The sequence below is a fragment of the Anser brachyrhynchus genome (genome assembly GCF_964034855.1).
Source record: "Anser brachyrhynchus genome assembly, chromosome: 3".
NCBI classification, from domain to species: domain Eukaryota; kingdom Metazoa; phylum Chordata; class Aves; order Anseriformes; family Anatidae; genus Anser; species Anser brachyrhynchus.
The window spans coordinates 23,287,879-23,301,471 of record NC_137696.1 but is presented as its reverse complement, the minus strand read 5'-3'; the positions used below and the strand labels follow the sequence as shown (position 1 = coordinate 23,301,471).

At 40.8% G+C, this 13,593-nt stretch overlaps 1 protein-coding gene across 1 annotated transcript; it reads right to left on the bottom strand.

Moving 5' to 3' along the window:
- Positions 1–1,001: 1,001 nt before the first annotated feature.
- SDE2 (SDE2 telomere maintenance homolog) lies at positions 1,002–13,251 on the bottom strand. The gene is made up of 7 exons (XM_080587211.1): positions 13,093–13,251; positions 12,792–12,909; positions 10,619–10,730; positions 9,860–10,029; positions 9,021–9,132; positions 7,980–8,376; positions 1,002–4,989 (listed from the first exon to the last, which is right to left on the bottom strand). Exons 1-7 carry the CDS (start codon positions 13,201–13,203, stop codon positions 4,768–4,770), a joined length of 1,242 nt encoding a protein of 413 aa, XP_080443337.1. The 5' UTR covers positions 13,204–13,251; the 3' UTR covers positions 1,002–4,767.
- Positions 13,252–13,593: the final 342 nt, after the last annotated feature.

Sequence of the window (13,593 nt, the reverse complement as noted above, 5' to 3'; positions counted from 1 at the left end):
CTGCTTTCCAGACGTTACAGGCAGCTCTCTGAGGAGCTTCTTGCTCCCTGTTGTACTCCACCACAAAGCAGTCAGGGCTTACGGAACACATCCTCCTCTGTTAGTCCACTGCCACCTACAGTAGCAAGTGTAAAAGCTGTCACACTCAGAAAAACAAGGAAATTACTGCATGCTCCGTGCATCCTTACTAGCAGCACTAGCAGTGACGTGTCTAAAACACTGAAGTAGCTTTTCAGTAACTCACCTGTGTTGCAGAAAACTAGCAGAAGAAAATAGAAAGAGCCTTTTGACTGAAGGCAGTCAGCTGTTCCCATGTCTGCTGTTGGTCATCTTTGTAAACTTCCATGAGTTATGTTTCTGTACCTCAGTTTAGAAAACAGACGTAATCAACCCTAATCTTGCAGTGCTCTTGTGAATGTAAGCTCTTTAGGACTTCTTACACTGCTGAGAGATCCCAAGATGAAAATTATTTGTGGAAATCAAAAACATCGTTTAGTGAAATTAGGTGGTTTTATGTGATATGCAAGTTCTCTAAAGCTTTTTCTTCTGAGCTAAGAGGGATAAAAATACCATTTTTCACTTAGCAGCGTGTCATTCCTGTCACAGAAAAAAAGGCAGAAAAACATTACTCAGGTTTAGCAATGAATACTCCTGTTTGGCAACACTGGGTGATCCAGACAGTTGCATTTTGGAACTGAAGCTGAGTGATCAACAGACCGCAGCCTTGCTTAACAGCAGCACAGAAGGAGACATTATGCTCTAATTCTGAACTTGCTAGCCAGAAGCCAATTCTTACCAAACCTGAGTCTTTCACATAGCTAATGATTTGCCCTGTTCCTTGCTATTTTTTCTGCATTATACGTACTTAAATTTCCTTTCAGGGTATACATGGATCTGTATTCAGTGAGTAAAAGCTCTTCCCCAGGCTTGCACCACTATTTTCTCTATCACCAGTCAATAACTCTGAAATACAAGAGAAACCCAAGACAATGCTCTAGCTCTTTTAGAATATTTTTTTATTTTTTATTTAAAAAAAAACAAACGTAACGCAAAACACTTCAGAAGAATTCTGCAAGACACACTTCTTGCTTGTTGGGGAAGTGTTTGTGCTTGTTGGGGAAGTGTTTGCACAGGAGCACAAAGCTTTTTTTCGGACAGATGTTCATAGTCTTGATGTGTTTACAACCAGAAACATTTTTTGAAATCCCAAGTTGCATTACTCATTGGAAAGATAAAGATAAAAGCAGGAGTACCGTACACTCTGCATTATCCTCTGGTCCTGCACTAGAAAAGATCACCTTTATTCTGAGGCCATTCTGTACTATATGAAACAACCCATTACACATTGGAATGGCTTTAATTTATATATAATTAGTAGCTGCTGAATTCTTTCTTCTGTTGTCCAAATACTTCAGAAAGCTTCAAGCACTTGTTTCTGTTCTATTGAAGAATCAGAGTCTTGTCTATGATCTGTTTTCTGAAGGATACCCTATCGTCACATGGAAGTGAAGCACTGCCAGTGAGTGCCTGTATGCCTCTCTAGATGTAGTATTGCTCAAGGCTAACCCCGTATGCAGACATACTCCGGAACAAGTGCTTGTTCCTGTTTAGCTCAGCAGGATCTAAACAATTACAGAATAAATGTGCCTAAGCACTGAGCTGGTTCAAGGTACACATAAGCCATTATCCTAACAACGCAGAGAGGAAGGGTAATGCTTCTAATTCTGGCACTACTGAAGACAATTTAACAAGTGTTTGGCACTACTGCTGGTTGAAGATACTCCAGTTCTCCGCCGACCACTGTTTATTCCCTACCCTATACAATGCTCCATTAGTTATGCTGGCACAAATCTGTTAAGAGGCACACCTTATGCCCCATTAGGGAACAGATTTGTTAGAACAAGGAATCCACAACAAGAAACGCAAGTGGATGATAGTGCATGGGACAGGCTTAGAAGAAGCTGAGTCACTGCAGCTGAAGTGAAAGTGCAATTGCAGCCAGGGGAAGTAAGTTAGGCAAGTGTTGTTACCAACACACATCATTAAATTGGCCTATTCCATTTTGGCCCACACTATCCCCTGCCATACTATGAAGGAGCTTCAGCATGTTCACGTAGCTAAGGCACTCCTGACACACCCTCGGTATGTGCTTTTATGAGAAGAGCAGTAAGCATGCTGATGGCTTACCACCCAGGTGGGACTGCTGCTGATGCAAAATATTCTTGATGGACATATTCATAACTACCAAACTTCACTATGTTGAGGTGACCTTCTAGGTACCCTCTACTCCTGTTCCCTAATGAGACATACAGAGTAAACCAAACCTTTCTAACCAGGATCCACCCCTTGTCCTGTAACAACCCCCATGAGATATGATTTGCAGAATCTTAATGTCTTTTTTTTTTTTTTTGGAATTTCCCAAGTCTCCCTTACAGATTAAAGTGTCAGACATGTCAAGTGCTTTATTGCCACAAACATGAACTTATCTGCCATATTCTTTGCTGTATATAAATCACTGCTCATCAAATAAACAAAATTATACTAATGATAAGCTGCAAAATGGCAAGTTCACTACTTTTGGATCACATGTGCAGGTAAGTAGAGAACAGTTCAAACACACTTCAGCAGTTTAGCCCTCAATGGCTATAATTTGTGTTTTCGGAACACTCCAAGTAGATCCACGAGTGCTGGATTTGTGTATGACGCTGTAATTACCATCACTGCACGAATCTGCCTATCCATTTCATACTCAGTTGAAAGACCCAAAAGGGCACCAAGGACTTGTATGTACCATACAGCACTTTTACAGAATTTAAATGCACAAAATATGGTTCCAACTAGCGAGTAGACTCAAATCCATTTTACAAGTAAGACAAAACAAAGCACAGGAAGCGTTTTTGACTTGCCTATCAGCTGCTGCATTAGAAATAAATCCTGCACTTCCCAGTTTCCACACCTTTCCTCAGTACGATTCGAGACCATCTGCTATGAACTGGAATATATGTAGGAGAACAGAAGACCTGGCTGCCAGGTGCGTTAAGGATGCTTGCTCACACCCAGGCTGTCCCTGACCCTCAGCGACACCTGGAGGAATGCTGGCACCAGGACTGCTCCCTTGTAAACTTCAGGTGGATACATCTCCAGAGCAGGAAACCCTCCATCTTCATTTTCTAACCAAGTACCTCAGAAAGACCAAGAGAGGAATGCTGGTTTTGGTTTGGCCAGATGCCAGAGATTTTGTCAGGGGATGGGGTGTGACCAGAAGTGACCAGCAGACCTAGCAAGGACTCCCTTCACTGTCCTGGCAAGTCACAGAACAGGTCCCATCAGTGACTGAATATAAACTGTCGGATTAATCAGCATGTTGGGGCAGCTGCATGAACACAACTGTTTTGGCAGCTCACCTCTACAGTTTGTCAAGAAAAAAAAACTTTGAGCTTCAATACCCTTTCTCAATCCCGAGCTAACTTCCAAGCATAAACAAAACAATTTCTGAGGACAAAGGCTGTAAGATTGAAAAACCAAGTCACTGCCGACTGAAATATTAGATAAGCACTGCTCATATTTGAGACATAAAATGACACAAGTGAACTAATTCCCTAGCATTTGAAACCCATTTCCTGTCAGTGTTGCAGTTCAAAATTATTTTTTGAGCCAAACTTTATACAGACAGACTAATGGTAGATGACAGAAAAGGAAGAAAGCAAATTTTTTTTCAGGTCATTTTTCAGGTCTCTCCAAGAAAATCTGATAGGCAGACCATGAACGTAATATTCCCCAGTATACAGTGGTAAAATCTGAGGCAACAGACTGAACACTACATAAAAGCCTCTGAAACAAAGGAAGTGGCAGTTGCACACAGTCATGAAAATACGCTGCCCTTCCAGCAAGGGTCCTTAGCGCCGCACAGGGTAAATCCAGCCCTAAGGTTACAGACACTACTCTAGGGTAAAGCAGCACTGCTGCAGATATTCAAGTCCTTAAGAGACTATTCCATTGCTTTTACTATTGGGAAAAAAAAAAAAAAAACAAAAAAAAAAACAACAAAAAAACACTATTCTAAATTTCCCATTCACGTTCCGATGATCACTCAGTATCTTACCAACCTTCAGCAAGCAACAAATATAATTTATTCTTTTTAATTTCTTAAGGATGTACATCTCTTTTTCCTCACTCAGACACTTTTCAAGGACAAAAGTAGTAAATTTGTTTATTGAACTGGTTCTTATAGAAGAAATACCAATTATTAACTGATATCGTATTGATACCTGACATCTCACAAATTCATAGAACAGTATTTATTTATACTATCTTCATCCATATAAAAATGTTCTTTTTATATAAACTTCAGCTTTTAAGCCTAAATAATAAGTCTGATGTTTATCTTTTGACGGTTGTAACTGTGCTATCTTCAATACATATTAAAGGAGAATCAAGTTAAAGCCAAGAAAGGATTGATATTTCTTAAAATAAATGACGACAGTGTCATAGAATCATCAAATTCAAGATATTCAGATTATTTCTTCCCGTCTGCAGCAATTTTGTTCTGTCACATTAAGACTTGTTATAACCATTTGTAAAGAATACTATAACACTCTTGTATACTGAGCACAAAACTCACTATTTAGCAACTTACTGTGTTATGTTAACTAAACTTCATTAAAAATAGAAACAGAAAACTATCCGGTGATAACAAAGAATTCTATGTGGCAGTACAGAATGGAAATAGAATAACGAAAACTTAAAAGTATACAGACACAAAATAATTTAAACTTTCGCTTTTTTCCCTTTAGGTGGCTTTGCAAATAAGGAAGGATTGATCTGGTCTCTAGTGAGACCTCTCACTGAGAAAAGCCTTGCTGCTCTTTCCTGTAAAGTGCCTCCACATTTCAGCCCTAAAGCCATCAGTTCCATCTTCAGTTTATCTAAACCCAGCACTTCCATTTCAGCAGCAGAGTTGAATGCGAGTAGGTCTATTGGTTCCACCTCCTGCAAAGAGAAAAACATCCAATGTGACAATTATTTTCTTCCTGACGGAGGGAGGGGGCAACTATAGACAAAATGCTTGATTTTACAGAAGACCTTAAATTAGGATTATCTCAAAGTCTTAATTACTTTACTTAATGAAGTTGATCTATATCTCCATATATGTTAGGCTGGATATTCTCTTTATTAGCAGTATCTATTTTATCCAGGCCAAGTGTTACTGCATCACATGCAAGCAAATTTAAGCTAGCCAGCAGCCTGGCCTTAAACATGCACGTCTGAGCAGAGATGACACACCCAAGAGCAGGGTGAATGCCCAGGTGGGCTTCATACTCAGTGTCCAGCTGTGCTGCTACAATGCTACTCCTTGCAATGCCTCTGCTAGCTAGTTAAAGGCTCGCTCTAACATGTCTAGGCAAGCTGCAGACAAGCTTAGTCTTGCAATGCACACAGCCTCCAAGACAGAAGCACCAGCCATTTTAAATAAGCATAAGTGATTTTTCTAATTACTCCACTAAAATTAACACATTCTACTTGCAATAGCAGTTTAAAAAGTAAACTAAAAATGTAAGTGGCAGTTATTTAATACTTTTCTCCAGGAGACAAAATAGATGGCACTGTTTTTATCCCCTCGCAAAAAAATGAACTAAAAACAACAGCCCACCATCTCATCTAGCAGCTCCATAGCTTAACCTTGGCTTCCAGAGTCACAACAAAGCTATTTTTTAATGACATGCAGAATACAACGATATGCCCCTATCAGTAGTAGGAAGGGGAATGGACAATTATTCTAATGCAGTTACACTCTAGTTATAGAAATAGATACAAATAAGATTAACAAAAAAGCTCTTACTTCTCATCTTGACACATTAAAAGTTATTAAAATTTCTTCTTAAAAGAAAATTGGTATATTCACAGGATAGTTGAGTATGAAAGTGACCCTGCATATTGTCCAGTCCAGGCCTCTGGATACCAGCACAGTAAGGTTACCAACTGCAGGTTACCCAGGGTTTTGTCCGCAGAAGAATCCAGACAAGGACTTTACAACTCAAAAGTGGGAATTTACTAACACCCTGACCACTAGCACACTAAGAAGGACAAAAGAAAATCAACCCCACCTTGCTCAGCATTTGAAGCAGCTATAAGTCTTAGGGTAAGCGTAACACTGGAGGTATCAAAGGGACTTCAGAGCAAGTAGCATCAACAGTGAGACTACTGAGTTATGAGCTCAACAAAAACAATTAGCACTAGCAGAATCAGAACCTTTGTCCTGCTAAGCATACAAAAAAGACTGGTTGCCTCATTATTCTAGTCCTACTTAAAAACAGAAAACACACAAAAAAAACATCAAGGACTATTATAAAAATATTTCCACCTGCAATAACAATCTGCCACTGGTGGAGTTTCCTGTTCTAAGAATAGACAGCCTCACAAATACTGAGCAAAAGGTAAACAGTGGAGAATGGTAAACATCCATTTTAAAGTGTCCCTGCTTTAATAGTACAATAGATGATCAAGTTCTAATTTATCAGATTATAGCCCTGATTTTTTTTTCCCCATTTAACTGTATTAAACCTTTACTTATCAGAATTCAGCCATTGCCAATGGCTGAATTCATGGGAGGCTTTCTGCTCTAGTTGAACAAAGGCAGAAAATTCAAGCAACTCTTCTAGCCTGAAAAAATACTTGATTCATCATTTCCCTCTCCAGCCCCACCCACCCTCCGCCCCCTCCAAATGTTAGTATTATACAAGGGACAATGAAGCACAAATATTGGCAACTTTTACTGCCAAATATTAGTTGGGCTTTCATCAATTCAGTGGGAAAAGCTGCACTCTCTTCTGGTTGAGAGACCAATCCAGAGCCTCCGCAGCAAAAGAATCCCTGTCATCCTCCTGTCTATCACCAGAGAAGGAACCTCATGGTCAGCACTGCTCCTGATCCAGCTGAGGGTGCTCTGACACCAACCCAAATTGCCAGTGAGGATAATGGTATAGCAACAGTACAGAAGTGCTTCTATCACTGATGCGCCAAATGATCAATTTTAAAACCATTCTTCCACCATCCATCGCAAATTCAGGCAAAGCCTATCACCTACATTAATCTTGCCTCTCTAATACAAGGAGCTGCTGCTTTCAGACTTTCACTGGTCAAATGAAAACTGAAATTTGCAGCAGACCAGGGTTCTCTGTGAGCTAGACTGAAGTCTTTTATAAATAAAATACTGAGAAACACTGATCAGCTGACTGGTTTAGGGGGCATCTACATGCAATAACTTCTAATTTTAAAATTGTGGTCAGTTATAAACATTAAGATCAAATTATAAGTAAGATTAGTCAAGTTGGAGAGTGGTAATGTCTCAAGAAGTATTGGTAAGAGTCTTTCATCCTACAGAATGTTTTTTTTCCTCTACCTCCTGCATCAATAAGGAATTCTGGATCCAGAGTTTACGGGGAAGGAGCGAAAACACAAAAAAAAGGGAAACGCAGATCTTGGGAAAGACAACACTACACAGCCAAGGGCAACTACATCTTAGTAGAAACTCTAAACTATTAAAAATCTTAATTTTGTGAAGTTTTGCCTTGACCCACTCTACTTATCTCTCAAGACCGCTGCCACTTTACTACAATTCTACTTCCTGCACATGGATCTAATGGTTACCAGTGAAGAGCCTGTCAGCTAAGAGCCTTATTTGGCTGCAGCTGCCTTTATCTTGCACATTCCCTTTTTGTAAGTATGGAAATGCATCATCTTCAGTCAAGCAGTTTTTCCTTTTTAACCTTGGGATTTTGTCTGCTCTGTATCAAACACTGAAGATTCTATTAGCTTCTTAGGAGGATATTTACTCTAACTCAAGCACTTACATCTAATGCATTAAATTCAGATGATACAGATCCTTTCCCCTTCCCTTTGTGGATTACAGAAAAAAAGTGATCAAGTAAAAGCAACTGAAGAAAAGAGACACGTTGTGTTCTGTACTGTTTCATACTTACTGTGCTCTGTGACTGGTCCACTTCCTGCACCTTGGAAGAAACATTTTCTTGCACCTCTTCTTTCACGCCTTGGGTTACTTCATTGTTTTCTTGGGCCTCTTCCTTCTGGGGCTCTGTCACTTTACTGTTTTCATCACCTGGAATTTCAGTTTGCCCACCTTTGTGCATCTCCCTTTGCAGGTCACTTCCACTAACTTCTGGCTGCTCCGGTGCCTTCTCAGTGACTGGACTATGTTCTGCTGGATCCACAGGGCTGTTTGAACATTTGTTTGAACTGCCAGCATTTTCACCATATCCACTGCCTGATGGACAACTTCCGTCAGATGCATGAGGGGAATCGTTTTCACTGTCGTCAGAATCTGAACTGTCAGTATCATCCAGTCCTTCCAATCCCAGCCTGCAACAAGCAGTACAAGTATTTATCTAAAATTCACTTTTTTTTTTAATTCTTATCTTTTTCTTTCCAAAACTTGCTTCAAAGAGATGCACTGAACTACTCTAGCAGGTATTTAGGATAGTTCAGTAAGACAAAGAGCTGCTAATACCAAACAGGACCTGACATCTCCCAAGAAAAGGTGTGTACCTTAACAGCAATCCCAAATACAAAAGTGTGTGCTACCCATTGCTACTCCAAGCACCACTGGAGAATCATTATGCCTTCTCTTTCGTGTTACGTGAAGAAAAAACAGCTGTTGTGATTTGGGGTTTGTTTGTGGGGTTTGTTTGGTTTTTTGTTTTAATTGGTTGTTTTAAGTTCATTTTAACCTGATTTCATTAATGGAAAAAAAAGGAAAATGAGTGTTAGTAGAACATAACCATATTAAACAGGGAGGGAAAAAAGGATGCCTACTTTTGCAAGTAAAAAGTTTGCTCCTACTGGGACAGTTATATGAAACCGTCAACATTTACTTAGAGCTCTCCCGTTTAATCAGTTCCACTTATTAATTGTTATTTAAGTCTACTTTCTGGATGCGATGTTGTTTGCTTACATTTAATCAAATTTCCATTAAGTTCAAAGTTTTATGGAGTCATAGTACTTACAAAAAGCATTTTTTCTTTCCATATTTTGTTCCATTCTTTCCAGATTCACCTGGACGCTTCCGGCTACTGCCACTTCCCGGTGACACTACTTTGCTTGAAGTGGCCTGCAATCCTACGAAAGGAAGTCAAAGTCTACTTCACTGTTACACAATTCATACACAGAATTTACAACAGGCCTCTTTTTATTTCAGATGCAGTATAAAACACTAACTGAAAATAATCACTATCAGTGCACATTTATGGAAATTCAAAGCTTCAACAAACTCAGCAGCAACAAAAGTTTCCTTATCCCACTTTACTAAGACACAGAGTTGATCTTAAAATTGGATTCCTGATGTGAACTCCTAGTTTCTACATCCCATTCAGCCTCAAGTTTCACTATCAAGCTGCCAGCAAGGGAACAACCAGTGGATAAATAAAATAACTACAGAGAATGGTAAATGAAACAGGATATTTTGTAGCTGTATTCCATTTCTGTTTTTTACATAAGACCTGATCACGTATCGTCATTTTACTGAAAATGATTACATAATTCTTACTGATGAAATACCAACACTACCTTCACAGAATTTTGATATTACTGTGAGATGACACTGTAGCACATTAAAATAAAGTATCGCTAGAATCCGTGTTACGCTGTTCAATGCAATTTAAGAAAAGCAGTAGCCAAAGAGGAAAAATTAATTCAACAAATTTTACTGGAGTTTAAAACATAATTCAACTGAAAGAGCTACTGTCAGCATTTTTTTCCTTTCTTTAGTTTTCATGCTGGGCTGCGGTCATAGGGGCTTTCAATTTGCTTTATTTTTTGAGGACAAAGTGAAGCTAAACTGCGATACCTTTAAGGACTGAATCTTCTAGCCGCTCAGCCATTTCATGACACTGCTGCTGGTAATCTGGATTTATAAAGTAATGCTTTGGCTCTGCAAGTTTCCGCTGCAGCCTTTCCAAGCGCCTTTGCTCTTTTTCTGCTTCCCGTTCTGCTTGCTGCTTCACCCATTCAGCCATCCTGCAGATTACAGAGCCATGAAAATGACAGCATTTCTGAGACTTAGAGTAATATTAGTCTGTTACTTTGCAATTACCAAATGCTGAAGAACAAAAACATTCATGGGAATTACTGAAGGAATATATAGAAAGTCTGCTAAAACAAAGAGAATAAAGTTTATTCTGGAAGCCAGAAACAGCAGGAAGGTCAACTTTCCCCAATATGCCTTGCAGCTTCAGAAAGAAGAACTGTGAGACTTTCAAATTAGAAATCTAAGACGTGCAGACCAGTCTTCTCTCAAAAGAAGGTCACGGTACAATCACCTCTATTTTTCAATAATACATTAACGCCAAAAGAATGCTGTTGACTATCTGCTCTAGCTGCCCCTGCTTAAGCAGGGGAATGGGACCAGTTTACCTCCAGAGGTCCCTTCTAACCTCAACCATTCTGTGATTCCGGTCTATCTGTGCTCATAGTTTCACTTTCACTCCTTTTAGTATTCAAAAGGAAAATTCATTGCTATAACAGCCTGTTATATGACCTCTTTTGTTAGTAGTTAATCATGCAGTTACTCTATTTTATAATGCTAGCTTCTAAGAAAATGCCTCACGCTTTTTCATGATTGACATCTCGAAGTCTCCTTCCACTGAGATCTCGGCAAGCCTCTCTATTTGTTGTCTTTTCAATCTGTGCACCAAGTGCTCGCAGCATAGATCCAAATCCTGAGGAAAAAAAGTAATTAAGAATTAGATAAACAGAAACAAATGGAGATGAGTTAGCACAAAACAAAAGAATTAGCTATGGAAAAATAATATAGTGAGTTCAACACTTCTCTTTCCCTCAATGCTACTGAAATATGGGGTAAATTGAAAATTACGTTAGAAATGTCACCAGGTGACGTTTTAGGAGATAGCCATAGCCACTTCATCGAGATGATCATGATGGACAATCTTATGCTGGACAGCCCCCCAAAATAAATTTCTATATGCTCCTCAGCCACTATTCGTACGCACAACTGCTAACATTTCTCATCGAGTCCCATCTTATGTTGTCCCAAGTTTGAGAAAGACACTTAACAGCCTCAAAGAGACAATGTGGATTAATAAAATCCTTTAAGCAACTTGAAAGTACAAACCACGGTTTTTCAATTAAAAGCTGAACACATCTGTACCATCAGTGCCCTCAAAGTACCTTTAAGAAGTTGCAAACAACAGCCAATCCAGATAGTCTACTGGATCACGAGGCAGAAAAAGTACTGTGTTCAGCTACTAAAACCAATCACTGCTATTGGCGATGAGAATTTATGTAGCTCATTGAACACGCTATCGAATTTCACATTCTGAAGAATAAGAACCTAGCTGTTACACCTAGCCAGGCATGCTCCCAAAAATCAACAGCAATGAATTCATTAAGGTCACAAGTGTTGAATTAGACCTGATAACAGAGCGCTCAGTTTTCTTATAAGATGATAAGCATGATCTGTAACTCTTTGAGATCATACAGTAAGTCTTAATATTTCTGACCTGTGCTTGCTCACCTATTTTTAATCAGTCTTTTAATTACAAAGTCAAATCAAAGCAGGCAAAATTGTCAAAGAGCAATTTTTAAGCAACTCCAACAGCACATCAGTAACACAGAGTGAATCACAGCATGTGCACCCTGGGTCATCCCAGGATAACTGAAACTGACAGACAATAGGTGAGGAAGATGGATGCTATACAATCAGCTTATAAAACATGCAACACTTTTAGGGCACTTAACCAGCCAACACAACAGCTCGTAAGCTGAAGCGGTAATGTTTCTTTTCAGTTCTTTCTAAAACTATGAAGAAGGCAACGCAAGCTGAGATGCAGTCTGATGCAAGGCTGCACAATTATTCAGCATTTTAGCTCAAGGGCCAGAAAGCTCCAAGAACTAGATTCAAAAAGCAAACATATATGGACTTCATTTACATGCAAATATACTCTGCTAAACTTGTTTCACCCTTCACGTTAGATTTTAGGGAATGCCCATATTGTCAGTGGCTGCATATTTTTTTGTGATTAGCACATCATCTACAACAATGTTAAAATATTTTGACAATAGAAGCAGCCTGTTTTAGACTGAAATCTTTAGTTCTCAGGATACTAAGACCTTGGCTTTATTTTTTCAAATAAGAAAAGACAAAATCAATTAGGTTATATAACGTATTCAAGCCACAGACTATTTGTAGCTGGAATACTTGCCATAAGCGACCACAAGTGAAATTTAGGAAACTAAGAAGCCTTTTAAACACAATTTTGACCTTGAATTCGCTCAGAGGCACCTTACAGATTTCTGCTAGTAGAGCTAAGCTAACTAGGGATGCAAAACAGGACGGTGCCAACAACAGCTGTTACAGAATCACAGAATCGTCTAAGTTGGAAGAGACCTCCAAGATCACCCAGTCCAACCTCTGACCTAACACTAACAAGTCCTCCACTAAACCATATCACTAAGCTCTACATCTAAATGTCTCTTAAAGACCTCCAGGGATGGTGACTCCACCACCTCCCTGGGCAGCCCATTTCAATGCCTAACAACCCTTTCGGTAAAGAAGTTCTTCCTAATATCCAACCTAAAGTAAACTCTCAGCTTTGGCTTTACCTCGTGGACAGCCCGCAATCATCTGCATTGCGAGATATCTGCTACCAGATTACAACTTCTGGTATCAGTATTAAGGTATTAAATAAATAAATAAATAGATAAATAAATGAAATTTAAACCTAAGACGTGAATTCGTAAGAAAGCACAGAGCAACAAACCTCCTTTTCCACCACAAAGCCTCGGTTCCAGGCTATACACCGCGCCATTCTGGAGAACATCGTCATCATGAGCCAGCCGCCCGTTGCACTTCACGTATAAACTTTCTTCGGGAATACCCTAAAAAACAACACAATTTTTATCACGTGATCGGCTGAAAAACGAAATAACCTGGCAAAGCGCACCGTTAAGGAACCGCAGAACTGTAGGGGCTGGAAGGGACCTCCGCGGCGAGGCACGGAGCCCGAAAACCGGGACCGAGACCCCCCGGTGCCCGCGGCCCCCCCGCCCGCCGCCGCTCACCAGCCGCCGGGCGCAGTCCCGCAGGAGGCCGCGCACGGAGCCGCCGCCGGGGGGCAGCGGCAGCGGCCGCGCCCGGGAGCCCAGCGGGTCCCGCAGCAGCAGCAGCGCCATCTTGGAACCGCTCCGCCAACCGCCGCCCCGCCCCGCGCCGCGCTGGCGTCACGGGCGCGCGGCCGGGTGACGTGAGGCGGGAAGCGGGGGGGGAAGGGCTGGTGGGGGGCGATAAGGGGAGGGTGGGGCGGGGTGGGGATGATGGGGATGGGGATGATGGGGATGATGGGGATGATGGGGATGATGGGGATGGGGATGGGGATGGGGATGGGGATGATGGGGATGGGGATGATGGGGATGGGGATGATGGGGATGGGGATGATGGGGATGGGGATGATGGGGATGGGGATGATGGGGATGGGGATGATGGGGATGGGGATGATGGGGATGGGGATGATGGGGATGGGGATGATGGGGATGGGGATGATGGGGATGGGGATGATGGGGATG

What these genes read in the sequence shown, in the direction of transcription:
- SDE2 (XM_080587211.1), bottom strand. Translation starts at nt 13,203, where the DNA reads ATGGCGCTGCTGCTGCTGCGGGACCCGCTGGGCTCCCGGGCGCGGCCG. An exon ending in GATGTCAATCATGAAAAAGC is followed by an intron (nt 10,030 to 10,618) that starts GTGAGGCATTTT and finishes TGTAATCTGCAG; the next exon opens with GATGGCTGAATGGGTGAAGC. An exon ending in TGGACCAGTCACAGAGCACA is followed by an intron (nt 4,990 to 7,979) that starts GTAAGTATGAAA and finishes TTCTCTTTGCAG; the next exon opens with GAGGTGGAACCAATAGACCT.